Source organism: Peromyscus leucopus, chromosome 2, assembly GCF_004664715.2.
Source record: "Peromyscus leucopus breed LL Stock chromosome 2, UCI_PerLeu_2.1, whole genome shotgun sequence".
In the NCBI taxonomy this organism is placed as follows: domain Eukaryota; kingdom Metazoa; phylum Chordata; class Mammalia; order Rodentia; family Cricetidae; genus Peromyscus; species Peromyscus leucopus.
Genome location: NC_051064.1, coordinates 138,594,451 through 138,607,638, shown reverse-complemented (window position 1 = coordinate 138,607,638; position 13,188 = coordinate 138,594,451). Strand labels below are relative to the sequence as shown.

Sequence of the window (13,188 nt, the reverse complement as noted above, 5' to 3'; positions counted from 1 at the left end):
ATTCTCAGCATCCACATGGTGGCTCACAACCATTTGTAATGAGATCTGGCGCTGTGTACATAATAAATAAATAAATCTGAAAGAAAGAAAGAAAGAAAGAAGAGAAGAGAGAGAGAGAGAGAGAGAGAGAGAGAGAAGAAAGAAAGAAAGAAAGAAAGAAAGAAAGAAAGAAAGAAAGAAAGAAAGAAAGAAAGAAAGAAAGAAAGAAAGGAAACAGGGAGCCATGGTGACTCCAGTCCTTTGTGTCCACCCCTTGCTTGCTTACGGTCTTCAAGCTAGTGCCTGGGGTTTCCATACTGGCTGGCCCAGGCACTCAGCACCACTTTGAGCCTCTAGGAATGGATGGGGTCCAAGGCTATGCAGTGAGGTTGGTCCTCAGGCAGGTATACAGAAGGTTCCCGTGTGTACTGACAGAGTAATGACACTCCAGCTTTGACGTTAGACAGAATTGAGGATCAGCCTCTGTACATCTTGAAACTCTGAGACAAGACTGACCCAGGAAAAGGCTCCATAGATTGGCAAGACCTGGGCTTAGACCGTTTGGACCAAGTAGAGGTCATCACAGCCACAGAAGACAAATATGGGTTTGGAACTGTAGGTATGGATGCAGAAAAGTTAATGGATCCACAAGAAATTGCAGGTTTTTTTTTTTTTTTTTTTTTGTATTTTTGAGATAGGGTTTCTCTGTGTAGCCCTGGCTGTCCTGGAATTCACTCTGTAGACCAGGCTGGCCTCAAACTCAGAGATTCTTCTGCCTCTGCCTCCTGAGTACTGGGACCAAAGCCACCGCCGCCGCCGCCCCCCCCCCCAGCAAAATTACAGATTATTACACTGCAGATAAAAAGGATGTGAAGGAAGTGTTTGGCAAATAATCGATAAAAGAAAAAAAATAAAGACAAAGGGAAACTGAGCATTTATTCAGACTGCTAGAACCTAGCTCCTTTGCCTTCTCCAGTCACCAGGAGAGGGAGAAGCTGACCTAGGGCGATCGGAGCCCAGAGCCAGGAGAGAAGAGCCGGAAACTCACCTCCCTGGCATGCCACACTCTTTTCCCTGAGGGTTGAGGAAGGACACTGGTGTGTGACACCAGTGTTCAGGAAGCCAACACTGTCTATCTCATTTGTAAATGCAAACCCAGGCTCTGTGCCCAGCTGGCCACCAGCTGCACGTTTGCCCCACTGCACCCCAGTCCCACCTCAGAAACCTCCCGGTCACCTGGCAGGTGGGTACAGGCTGGCCCAGCCCCCTCCCTGAGCTCTGAATAACTTTGTGTCAATCAGCTTGTTTGTGGAAGACTTTGGCCTTGAAAGTCACCTGTGCCCGTCTCAGGGAGAACGGCAGAGCGGCTCCACCTGCAGGTGCCGGAGTCAGAGGGTAGGGGGGCTGAGAAAAGAACTGGAGATCTGAGGGCCCCAAGTTCAGCTCCTGGCTGTGTCAAGATCTGTGAGTGTGGCCTGTGTGTGGAGGAGCCTCAGCTTCCTCCGCTGTGTAGGGGTGGCGGCAGCTCTACCCTGCAGGCTCACGGGAAAGTTCTCTGGTAGTCAGCCACCTCACGCACAGGGGCGGGGCCCCAGGAGCCAGGCTGCTTGCTGTGGGTGTGTCTGTCCCTTCTGAGTACCGGGTTCCCTGCAGCAAGGGGGGGGGGGCGCATCATAGGTGGGAAGTGTCTGGGTGTGCACGACAGGAAGCAGAGGTGGCAGAGAACGCTCTTGTGTCTGGGGTGTGCGTGGGCTTGCGTGCCAGTGTACTTGGATGGGATTGTGCCACCCACCTGCCTAATGGCTTCACTCTGCGTAAGAAAGAAGATGTGCTGTCTCACGTGGCCCCCCTCTCCCCTTCAGTCTGGGCCTCCCTCCCCAGCCCCTGCAGCTCCCAAGCCCCTTTACGATGCCAGGCCTTCACACACAGCCTGTCCCCGCTTGCAATAGAATCTCGTGTGCTCTACCCTTCTCCAGCCTCCCCTGAAGTCCCTACCAGACCAGGAGAGGTGCCCCACGAACCAGCGTGCCTCAAAAGCTTGGACCAAGCCCACAGAACCTTGTTACCGGAATTCACTCAGTGCACAGTGTGACCCACTGGACACCCGGCTTGTTAGGCATATTCATGTGATCCTGTGTTCACCACGCAGCTGTCTACTAGACCAGCCTGTGAGGGTGGACTTGGAGGTGCCTGGGCACATGGGCACCTATGTAAGAGGCCGCAAGGAACCTCTGGCCTCATGGGCAGCTGGTGGAGGAAGGCAGAGGACTGACACCAGGCTGGCTGAGGTAAGAACATCAACTCTCTTGTTTCTCTATCCTAAATCAGAGCTTCTGTTGCCTGGACCACTCTTCCCACAACAGACTTTCCCATCAGTCCTTGGGGCCACCCAGTATCCTTCCAAGGCAGACTCCTTTTGTAGGCCACATTACCCATTGGAAATCACCTCACTGGTCCCTTAGCTCATCTTATGCCTGTCCCCCCCTGAGCTGGAAGGAAGCCGTGGGAAGCCAGGGACCTCATTCATCTGGCCTCCCTGCAAACTGCAGCTCAGATAACAACTGGCCCAGGACATGAGCCCAGAAGTATTTGCTAAATGAACAAATAGCTAATAAAAAGCCTTGCAGGGCCTGGTGTGGTATCGCATGCCTTTAATCACACTTGGGAGACAGAGGCAGGAGGATCTCTGTGAGTTTGAAGCCAGCCTGGTCTACATAGAGTCCCAAGACAACCAGTATTAAACTGAGAGACCCTGTCTCAAGACAACAAAAAGGAATGAAAGAAAAGAATAAAGCCTTGAAGGACACCTCCGTGATGACTAGATCCCCATTTATGTATTTATTATGAGCATAAACAGATTCAGACAAAGGCAAGCCTCTAACCCAAACCCACACAGCAAATAGCCAGAGCAGGACAAATAACCTAGCCCTGCTGTGGCCTCGCCAGCAGAAACTGTTATCGGGGACGACCTTTGTTTTATGGAGAATTAAAAAAAAAAAAAAAAAAGCCTCTGAGAAGGGATACATCCACATGTCACCAGGGCCACCAGGGTCACCAGGGTTACCAGGGAGGCTTCCCTCCAGCATGTCCTCCCACCTCACTGGCCCTGAAGAGGGAATCCCATACATCCACGGCACAGAGGAAGAAAGCAGAACTCAGGTGAGGGACTCCGCAGAGTTGTCAGCTGAGGGGGCCAGCCTGTGTGGGCCAGTGCCAGGGCACCAGTAGGTAGCATGTTCATTCACATGGGGAACTGGGAATAGTCTCCTCATCTACAGGAGAGGCCTCCATGACACCAAGCAGACTGACCTGCTGTGCATTCAATGACAGTGGAGTAACTATAGTAGCTGCCGTGGTCAGGGTCAGCTCTGTGCCAGTCCCTAAGTTGGCCCTTGGTGCATACTGCCTTGTGGAACTCTTTCTAGCCAACTCTTGCCAGGGTCCCAAACAACTTACCCATTCTCTAGTTCTTCTCATTCAGGATCTGCCTGGGGTCTGGGCAAGAGACACAGCAAGCCTGGACTTGTGTGTGGTGGCTTGATGTGACCTTGCTTCTTCCCTGGGTCTTGGTTTGTTCCATTGTTAATCTCTCTCTCTCTCTCTCTCTCTCTCTCTCTCTCTCTCTCTCTCTCTCTCTCTTTCTCTCTCTCTCTCTTCCTCTCTCCCCCTCTCTCTTGTGGTGATATATTGTGTATCAAATAAAGCTTGCCTGATGATCAGAGGACAGAGCCAGTCACTAGATTAAACACAGAAGCCAGGCAGTGGTGGCACACACCTTTAATCCTAGCACTTGGGAGGCAGAGATCTGTCTGGATCTCTCTAAGTTCAAAGTCACCCTGGACTACATGAGACTGATTCAGTTTAGGAGAGAAACAGAGCCAGGCAGTGGTGGCACACACCTTTAATCCCAGTACTTGGGAGTCACAAGCCTTTAATCCCAGCACTTGAGATCTCATGCCTTTGCTACCAGTATTTGGGAAGTACACACGCCATTAATCCCAGCACTAGAAAGTGAAATGGCTGGGCAGAGAAAGGCATGTAAGTCATGAGGAGACAGGAACTCAAGAATTTTTGGCTGAGGACTCAGAAGCTTTAAGTCAGAGGATTCATGGAGACAGGATCTCGCCTTCCATTCGGCCTGAGGATTCAGTAGTAGTGAGAAGTTTCTCTAGTGGCTTGTTCCTTTGTCTCTCTGATCTTTCAGCATTTACCCCAATATCTGGCTCCAGGTTTTTATTATAAGACCATTTAGGATTTCTCTCTCTCTCTCTCTCTCTCTCTCTCTCTCTCTCTCTCTCTCTCTCTCTCTCTCTCTCTCTCTCTCCATCTCTGCAGGTTAAAGACCTAACAAGGGGGGAAACTGCAGTCCAGAGAAGCTCCCTAGCTTACTAAATCCAGACAGCCACAATCCAGGCCCAGAATCCGGGTGTGGGGCTCAGCCCCCCTGAGCACCATCAGGGTGCTGGGCTCCAAAGCCCCAAGCAACAATGCAGCTTTAAAGAGGAGTTCGGGATAAGTCCTAGTTTGAGGGTTCAGAGACTCCAGAGTCCCCTAAAGGAGGTCAGACACATGGCCTGGTGAGTAACTCTGCTGCCCTCAGTGGCCGGGCACAGCCCAGGCTTTGTGGCCGACACATGCCATCTGCTCTTCCCCACCATGATCTGCTAGAACATTCTCTTGCATGGAGCTCTCTCCCCACCAGACACAATCTCTGTCTCCCCACCCCTCCGTCTCACACATGCACAATGCCATGCAGCCCATTTCTATGTTGGGTCACTGTAGTGAGATGGTTAGTGTTCACAGTCAACTTGATCGAATCCAGCATCACTGCGCATGCCTGTGGGGATTGTTTTGATTGGATGGGAAGAGCGCTTACTGTGGGTGGCAATTCCCTGGCTGGTATCCTGCACTGTCTGAGTAGAGAAAGCAAGCTGACGGCAGGCATTCACGGCTCTGTTTCCTGATTGTGGGTGGGATGTGAACATCCGCTTCAAGTTCCTGCCGCCTTGATGTCTCTGCCACGATGGTCTGTACTTTTAGTATGGCCTCGTCCTTTTCCTCTCTGGACTGAGAAACTCCAAGAGGCATGGCCTCTTTGCGGTCTCCACTGCACACCACCCTGCCCTCTGGTTTGCACAAGCTTTGGCACTCGGTGGGTTCCCCACCTTAGTATATGAACTGGACTACTTGGGTAATGATCTTTCATAAAACCCTGGGCCCTAAGATACCAAGAGGGCACCCTCCTCAATCATCCACTCGCCCCAGCTGCTCAGGCACATGACACTTAGTCTCTGTGGATTAATGAGTCTTTTTTTTTTTCTTTTTCTTTTTCAGTGCAAATACTCACGAGGCAGGAAACATCCCTGAGACCCACAGTGAGTCATTTCTAAGCAGTACTGCTGACATGGTATGGATAATGGCAAAGGCCATACAGTAGCTGAGTGGAAACCAGAGTCGGCATTTGAACCTGGGTCTGCCTAACTGCGGAGTTCAGATCTTTCCTGACAGAAGGGGCAGCCTGAGCACCAGCAGGATGTAGGGCCAAGCAAGAAAAACCAGGAACCTTGAACAAGAACCCCAGCTTCAGGGCTAGAAAGATGGCTCAGTGGTTAAGAGCACTGACTGCTCTTCCAAAGGACCCGGGTTCAATTCCCAGCAACCACATGGTGGCTCACAACCATCTGACACTGTCCTCTTTCCTCTGTGCACACTATATGTACATAGTGCACAGTCATACAGGCAGGCAAAGCACACACACACACACACACACACACACACACACTCCAGCTTCATGGTGCGGGTGATATGCATGGGATTCGTGGCAATCACTTCCCCAGGCCACACTGCAAAACCACTACAGTCCGGGACCAAAGCCCACCTGGAAGGGACCTGACTCTTGTCTCCTGCATCTGCAAAGAAGTGTCCTGGCAGAGAGTGTGTGTGTGTCTCTCTGAGGCCCCATCGAGGAGAGTGGCTGTGGCTTCAGGGCAGCAGTAAGTGAGCTGCAGGATGAAATGGAAGCCGGGACGCAAACACACAACACTGACCAGGAAGAGCAGCCTCAGAGAGTGCCTGTCTCTGAAGGGCTGTGTGCGCATTGGCGGGGGGACCCCAGAACACGTACAGGCTCAGGGAGCTGAAAAGAAGACCCTCTGAGCGTTGGTGGCGCACGCCTTTAATCCCAGCACTCAGGAGGCAGAGCCAGGCGGATCTCTGTGAGTTCGAGGCCAGCCTGGGCTACCAAGTGAGCTCCAGGAAAGGCGCAAAGCTACACAGAGAAACCCTGTCTCGAAAAACCAAAAAAAAAAAAAAAAAAAAAAGAAGACCCTCTGATACCCATCTAAACTGCTTAACAATGCAAAGGGCCACTTCAAGGGCAGGGAGCCACCCGTCACTGGGAATATTCGAGAAGGCGTGATAGGAAGTTAAGGGTGCTTGCGGCCAAGCATGAAAACCAGAGTTCTGTCTCTAGGACCCATCTGGTAGAGGGAGAGAATTGGCACTTTGAACCCCCCACACACACAAATAAATACATAAATAAATGTAATAAAAAAATACAAAGGGGCTGAAGGGTTCCGCTGAGGTACAAGGTACTCAAGAGGTCCATGAGTCCCTGAACTGTGTTTTTTTCACAAGGCCCCCCAATCACTTCTAACACTCTAAAGGGGCATGAGTGAATGCAGCGGTACTTCCTTGCCAGGTGGAAGGCCATGAGAGGTGCTTCAAAGTCTCTTCCACCTCCAAAGACTCCAGGAGGCCTGCAATCTCTAAGACTCTGTGAAGCCTGCAATCTCTAAGACTCCGTGAAGCCAGCAATCTCTAAGACTCCATGAAGCCAGGCACTTGAGACTCAGTGCTTCCACAGGCCAGTGGCTGACACACCTAAACTCCCATCCTTCCTGTAGAACTCCCACAGTCCAAGCCTCTCCCAACCTCGGACCTTACACTCCCTCGGTCCTCCAGACACCTGGCTCCTCACCATTACAAAACGTATTGAGCACCTGCTGCTCTCTGGATACCCAGCTCTTCTTGGCTCCACCTTTCCTCAAGAGTCTAAACACTAGATCTTCTAAAAACCTTTCAGGACATTTTCTCCCAGCCTCAGCTTCCTCCTGGCCCAGGAACCACACATGGTTCATGGAGTCACTGGGACAAAGCAGTGTGTCTACCTGTGTGAAGGGCGGTGGCAGAGCCCCGAGCAGCTACCTTCCTCCTTCTCCTGTAAGCCTGCTTCAGACTTCAGTGCAAGGATCAGAGGCCAGTTTCTGTCTACTTACAGTCCTCTTCCCTACTCATTTCCCAAGTGAGGATACCAAGGCCCAGAGAAGTACAGCCAACTCTGGCCAAGCATAGATGTCTCAGGAGAAGGGTCAGCCTGTCTCATGGATCACTAACTCCAGCACCTGGAACCCTGCCAGCACACAGTAGGTACTTAGTGGTTGCTGCAAACTCCTCGTACATAGTAGGTGTTCAATGGTTGTTGCTGATTCTCAGTTCTTGGAAACCTGTCCACACATAGTAGGTACACCAGAGTCGCTTGAGGCCAAGTGAATACATGGTAAATAATCACAGCTCCACTCCTCTGTGGTTCTGGGCCAGCAGGAGAGGGCATGCACACCTCAGACTACACCAGCCACCTCTGCCCATCCAGGTCTAGGAACTTAGCACCCTCTCAGAAGTGGCTGCTGGAATGTGTTCTTGCCCCCATGCCCAGTGGGATTCTTCACTCCAGCTTAGCTGGAGGAGATGGCATTGCCTTGGCCAGCCCAGCCTTGGTGTTGGCCCCAGAAGGTCCCTGGCCAGAACTGGGAGCAGGTGTGGGCTCAAGAAGCAGCTGCTGGCTCCGGCCTGGGTTCTGCCCCGCTGCCCACCAGGGGCCTGCCCACCAGATGCATAATAGATGAGGTGGCCCAGCGGGCTGTACCTGCTTGGCATTTCAGAGCTAATGAGGCCAGCCTGTGCCTCCTGCAGCAGTACCAGGCCCCAAGAGCTCTGGCTGAGGGCTGAAGGAGCCTCCTGAGGACAGAGGCCACCACCTCAGGCCGCCTCTCAATTCCTGCGTCTAGAAGACTGTGGGAGCTGACAGGTCCCATTCATCAGTTACTGACTTCCTGCCCTGGGTCAGCCACTAGCCCTCTGAGTCTGTTTCCCCATCTGTAAAGTGGGAATGGAAGTCTATTCCAGAATAAAATAATCCAAGGGAGACACAGGGCCTGGCCACAGTGTTGAGGGGACACATCTCTGTGGCAGGTGAGCCCTCCCCATGGAACACTCAGCACTGGCTCCCGTTTTGAGGGTATTTGGGGATCACTTGCCTCTCTCTACCTTTCCCACAGCAAGACTCCTGTTTCTGGAGTTTCCATGCCTGACCAAGATTCCCTCTCCAGGAAGAGAGGGAGCTGGATTCAAATCCAGCCTCCACCAGCCATACTCTGGCTAAGCTGTGACCTGTGAAACAGAGGTCTACTCTCAGGCCTGATGTCATGACTGACCGAGGCCACCAGAATCATCAGCACCCTGTCTGCTGGGCTCTGCCTCTGCCTTTGCCTCCAAGGCTCCTAGTTTTAAGGATGAATCAACTGCTTTTTCCACAGTTCTTCCCAGAAGCCTCTGCCATGAGCAAGTCCACCAGCTGCCCTAATACTCTTTATCTTCCTGCCCCTGTCTGGACCGACCTTAAATGCCCAGCCCCTACACCAGGATAGCTGGGTTCTTAGGGCCGCAGAAGCAGAATCACAGGTTCATTCCACGATATCCACCCGGCACTCGGCTGGGTGCAATAGCTCTGTGGGGGACAGAGCCCTGCTGATCTCGGACTCACACAGGTATAAGACGTCAAGTCCTGGAGGAACTTCAGTACACCCCACCTGGAGGAGTACAGAGCCTGCCTCCTATTTCAGAGTCACGTGGACACATTCAATGCCACAGAGGTTGCCTTGCAGACACTTCCAAACAAACGTGTTGAGCATCAAGCAGTGCTCTGAGAGGGGACTGACCTGCCCAAGGTCCCCAACTAGAACATGGCAGAGGCGGATTCCACCCACACCTGTCAGCCTTCCCAATCCATGCTCTTTCTGCTAACCAGGGAACAATCAGTAATGTGTGTGAGATAAACAGGGGGGGCGTTCCAGGGAGAGGGAGGCGTGATGTGGGATTAGAAAGGAGCGCCCTCCCCCACCACCCAGCAGCTGAGGAAGGTGTCTGGAGGAAGATGTGGGGACGGCAGGGGAGACACATGAGCAAAACATCATGGTGGTTCTAATCAAGTGTCCCTGGTGAACAGAGATGCAGGCCATGTGAGAAATAAACTTCTGCTAGAGAGGAATGCAGAGGCAAAGCACAGGGATCAGATCATGACTTGTGGAGAAGGCTGCCACTCACTAGGCTAGGTCAGGGTTGGCGGCAGGGGTGGGGTAGGGTGGGGCACACCCAGACTTAGCACCTTGGACAGCGGCTCAAGCAGCGATGGGACAGGGCAAGGAATTGTGGGTAACAGGTGCATCCTGAGGTGTCAAGATCCTTACATCCCGGATAGGGTCAAAGCCAGACAGCTGGCCAGTTACTCTCAGCCATGGTACCCTGTCTGTCTGAACCCTCTCGGTTCAGAGTGCTGGTCTGTGACAGCCTTGCACACCTGCCCCCATTAGAATCTCTCTGAGGCCTGGAGATCTCTCTACTCAGAGCTGAAGACAGATACGCCTGGAGGCAGCTGCTGGTCCCCATTATGGTTCTACATCAGGTCAAAGTTCAAATCCCAACTCTGTGTGGCCTTGGGCAGGTCACTCTGTCTCATCTGTGCATACTTAGAGAGAACAGTCCCCGATCGGTGGTGTGGTCAACACGTACCAAGTGCCTATCGGTCACAGCGGGGACCTGACAAATGGCAGCTATTGGTGATTGAAACCTTGCAAGGGAACTGTCCGCCTCACCTGTTCATCTCCCCACTCTAAGCCCTGCTCTGGGCATAACACACCCCTTTGACTCCCCATGGCATCAGGAGTAAAGCTCAGAAAGAGAGAGTCACGGGCTCCCAGCTGCCCAGCTGGTAATAAAAGGAAGTGAGGAAGTAGCCCCGGAGCTCAGCCTGGACACCCGTGTGCCTCCTGCTTCCCAGGGTCCTGGGCCCATGGGGGCTGCTTAGAAATCTTATAGCAACCGAATCACCGTGGGGTGTGCAGACCCCAGGAAGCCCCCAGCAGGGGCAGGAACCTAGAACAGGGGCTGGAGCCACTGGGGAGCCTCCCCCTGGAAGAACAGCTGTCAGGGCCATGTGATGTTGGTGCCAGGGAAGCCAGGAGGTGCCCGCCTGTGGGGCATCAGGTGCCCAGTGCTGTGAGAATCCCGAGGTGATACGGCACCTCCACCCACTGCCTGGCACCTCTCGGTGTTGGGGAAGCTGCAGATGTCACCTCCTCCAGAGAGAGGGAGGCCTCAGACACAGGAGGTGGCTCTGGGGCTGGGTATGAATGGGACTAGATGGCTTGGGGGTCAGTAAGAAGGCAGGCCACCACCTGCCCAGCTGGGAGCAACACCAGGGCAAGGATTGGAGAAGAGGAAAGCAAGGAACAATTTGAATGAGGGCCTCTCATATGCCAGCTGGGTTCACATGCCTGAGTTCCCCAACATCACACTACTAAATAGACGTCTATACCCCCATTTCCCAGATGAGAAAACTGAGGTTCAGAGAGGTGGCAAAGCACTGGTGATCACCCAGCCAGCATGAGCTAAGATCTGACTCCGAGGCTGAGCTCCAAAAAGAACTGTGTGGGGAGGATATATGGGTTCTGGGGGAAAGGTCTCCCATGCCCTTCCTGGAGGGGCTGGTAGGTCTGATTTGACATTATAGAGGGTAGGAATGGGTTGGGGTGCCCCCAGGGAGCGGCCAAGGTAGCCAGATGCTCCTGAGAGCCCCCAGTACTCACCACACACTCTGATGCGGGGAAAAGGATTTGTCCACCCTGAAACACAGCAAGCGGGCAGCCCATGAGGGGACATCCATCGCGGCCCTGCAGGGCACACCAGACCCATTCCATTCCATGCTGCCCCCTGGTGGCCTGGGGAGGCACTGCTGCTAAAGGTACCCGATGCCCTCCAAAATCCTATGTGGCCAGACTCACACAGTCAGTTTAGACACCTGGGTAGGTGGGCTGGGGCTATGCAAATAAGGACCAGAAGCTGGATTGGGGGTCTGGGGCCCAGGGAAGCAGGGAATATAAGTGTTGGCAGAGGTGGAGTCAGTAGTTCTGAGCCAAGCAGAGTAGGACCGTGTGGCTCCAGTTTAGGTCGGCGCAAGGCTCCAGGAGTGTGGACAGGCTGGGAGGTAAGCTAGGTGTCTATGGCTTATGGCAGAATCCCACGATGATCTCTCCAAGTCCCACAGCCTTGTCCCAGCTCATATCCACCGGGAACCAATCACCTGAGGACCTAGACAATCCTCCCCTCACTCCAACTCATGTTCTTGCCTGAGTGCATGGGCACCACCACCACCCCCCCAGGCCGCATTCCCTGAGCCCAGCCTAGAGGAGAGTGGGTAGGTATGGCCTCCCCAGCTTCTCACCCCACTGTTCTCAGAGAGGGCACCTTGGGGTGGGGGAGCACTGGGACTCCCCCCTCCTTCCTAGCAGGGTTCCGCAGGACTGGGCAGCTGTTGGGAAAATAAACAACCCTTGCCTTCTGCCTGAGGCAAGCAGGGAGCAGAGGGAAGGAAGGCTGGGCTGCTATGGCTGAGGTTGGGGTACTGAGTAGATCCTGCTGGGGAGAAAGTAAGAAGACCAAGGCTCATCCGAGGTCACAAAGAAGACCTTGTCTTCCCGTCTGGGCTGCCCCTGGATGTCATGACCAGGAAGCCCCACCCAGCCCAGGCGCCTAGCTTTGCTTGACATCCAGGATCTCACTCCCAAAATGCGCTTCTCTGTCTGCTCACCCTGTCCCTCTGCAGGAAGTCCCCTCAGAGACTGAGCAGCCAGGAAGCATACTGGACCGGACCTGTCCTACACACAGCTAGCTCATGGGGCTCTGACTGTACCCCACAGCACCACACCAAACCTGCCCTGTCCCTCGGGGAGTTAGGAGTTCAGGCTGGCAAAGGTCACGCAGCCCCTTGGCTGGCCCAGGAGAGACCACTTGGCTTAGTCTGTGTAACCAGCTCCCTCTGGTTTGCCAAATCTCTGCTACCGGCGACAATCCCATCCTTCAGGATCCCTCAGGTGGGTGCTTAGGGTCAAGGAGTTGAGCCACCCTACCTAAGATGGACCATCTACTACTCTGCCCCCAGCCCCAGCCTCCAGGTCAAGCAGGAAATATAGAGGGTGGTTGGCTTCCACAAGGTGATGTGGTCAGAGTAGGAGGCGGCTACTGAGGGCTCCTGGGGATCAACTTCCAAAGCCTCAGTAGGGGGACCACAGAGGCCAAGGGGAGGTCCCCGCGGGGCCTTCTGAGGCTGTCTGCCCCACCACACACTCCTAGCCCTGTGCCCACCCAGTTGGCACACACACACACACACACACACACACACACACAGGTCCAGGCATCTTGGCATCTTCCACACGCTCACGCTCATGTTCATAGACACTGCAATCCACACTTACTCTCTCACCCCCACACGCGCACGTGAACACCCAGCAGAGCACGCGGGAGCTCACTCATCCCACTCACGACTCGGATGGAAGCTCGCCTCAGCCTCCGCAGCCCTCCCCACCCCGGGGGGTCACCGCACCCAAGCAAGCCCCGCACAGCGCTTGCACTCGCACCTACCCTCCGTAGGCGCCAAAGGTGAAGCTGCGCTTCCGGCCGCTCATGGTGTGGTCGCCGCCGCCCGCAGCCTGCCCAGCGCGGGGTCACCTTGGCAACGCTGCCCCGGCCGGCCGGCGGGACCGTGTGCGCCCCGGCCGCCAGCCAGCTGAGCCCCGGTGGCGCAGAAAGCGTCGCTTGTTCGCTCCGGGCTGTGGGACTTTCCGAGAGAGGAGAGCGCCACCCCCACGCCGGCCCCATCTACATAGCCACCTCCAGTCCTCCCCGGGGAGAGGTGCCAAGGGTGTCCCACTGGGAAAGTTGGGTCAGCCTGGCTTCCAGGGCGATGAGACACTGAGCTAATGCGGAGACAGAGCACGTAGTCCCTAAGTCTCCGGGCTGATGCCCTGGGACCAGTTCCGCAGGTCAGAGAGAGAGGGACCCTCCTGTTGTCTCATCTGAAGCCCCCTCAGGACTCTC

The 13,188-nt window shown here is 54.2% G+C and overlaps 1 protein-coding gene across 1 annotated transcript in view; it reads right to left on the bottom strand.

Annotated features, from left to right (window-relative positions):
• LOC114697201 (RAP1 GTPase activating protein) overlaps nucleotides 1-12,808 on the bottom strand; it is a 49,303-nt gene extending 36,495 nt beyond the window's left edge. The window contains 2 exon segments of the mRNA XM_028875362.2: nucleotides 10,902-10,937; nucleotides 12,733-12,808. Of these exon segments, the coding sequence (XP_028731195.2) occupies nucleotides 10,902-10,937; nucleotides 12,733-12,776 (80 nt within the window). The 5' untranslated portion in view covers nucleotides 12,777-12,808.
• Between the last annotated feature and the right edge of the window lie 380 nt (nucleotides 12,809-13,188).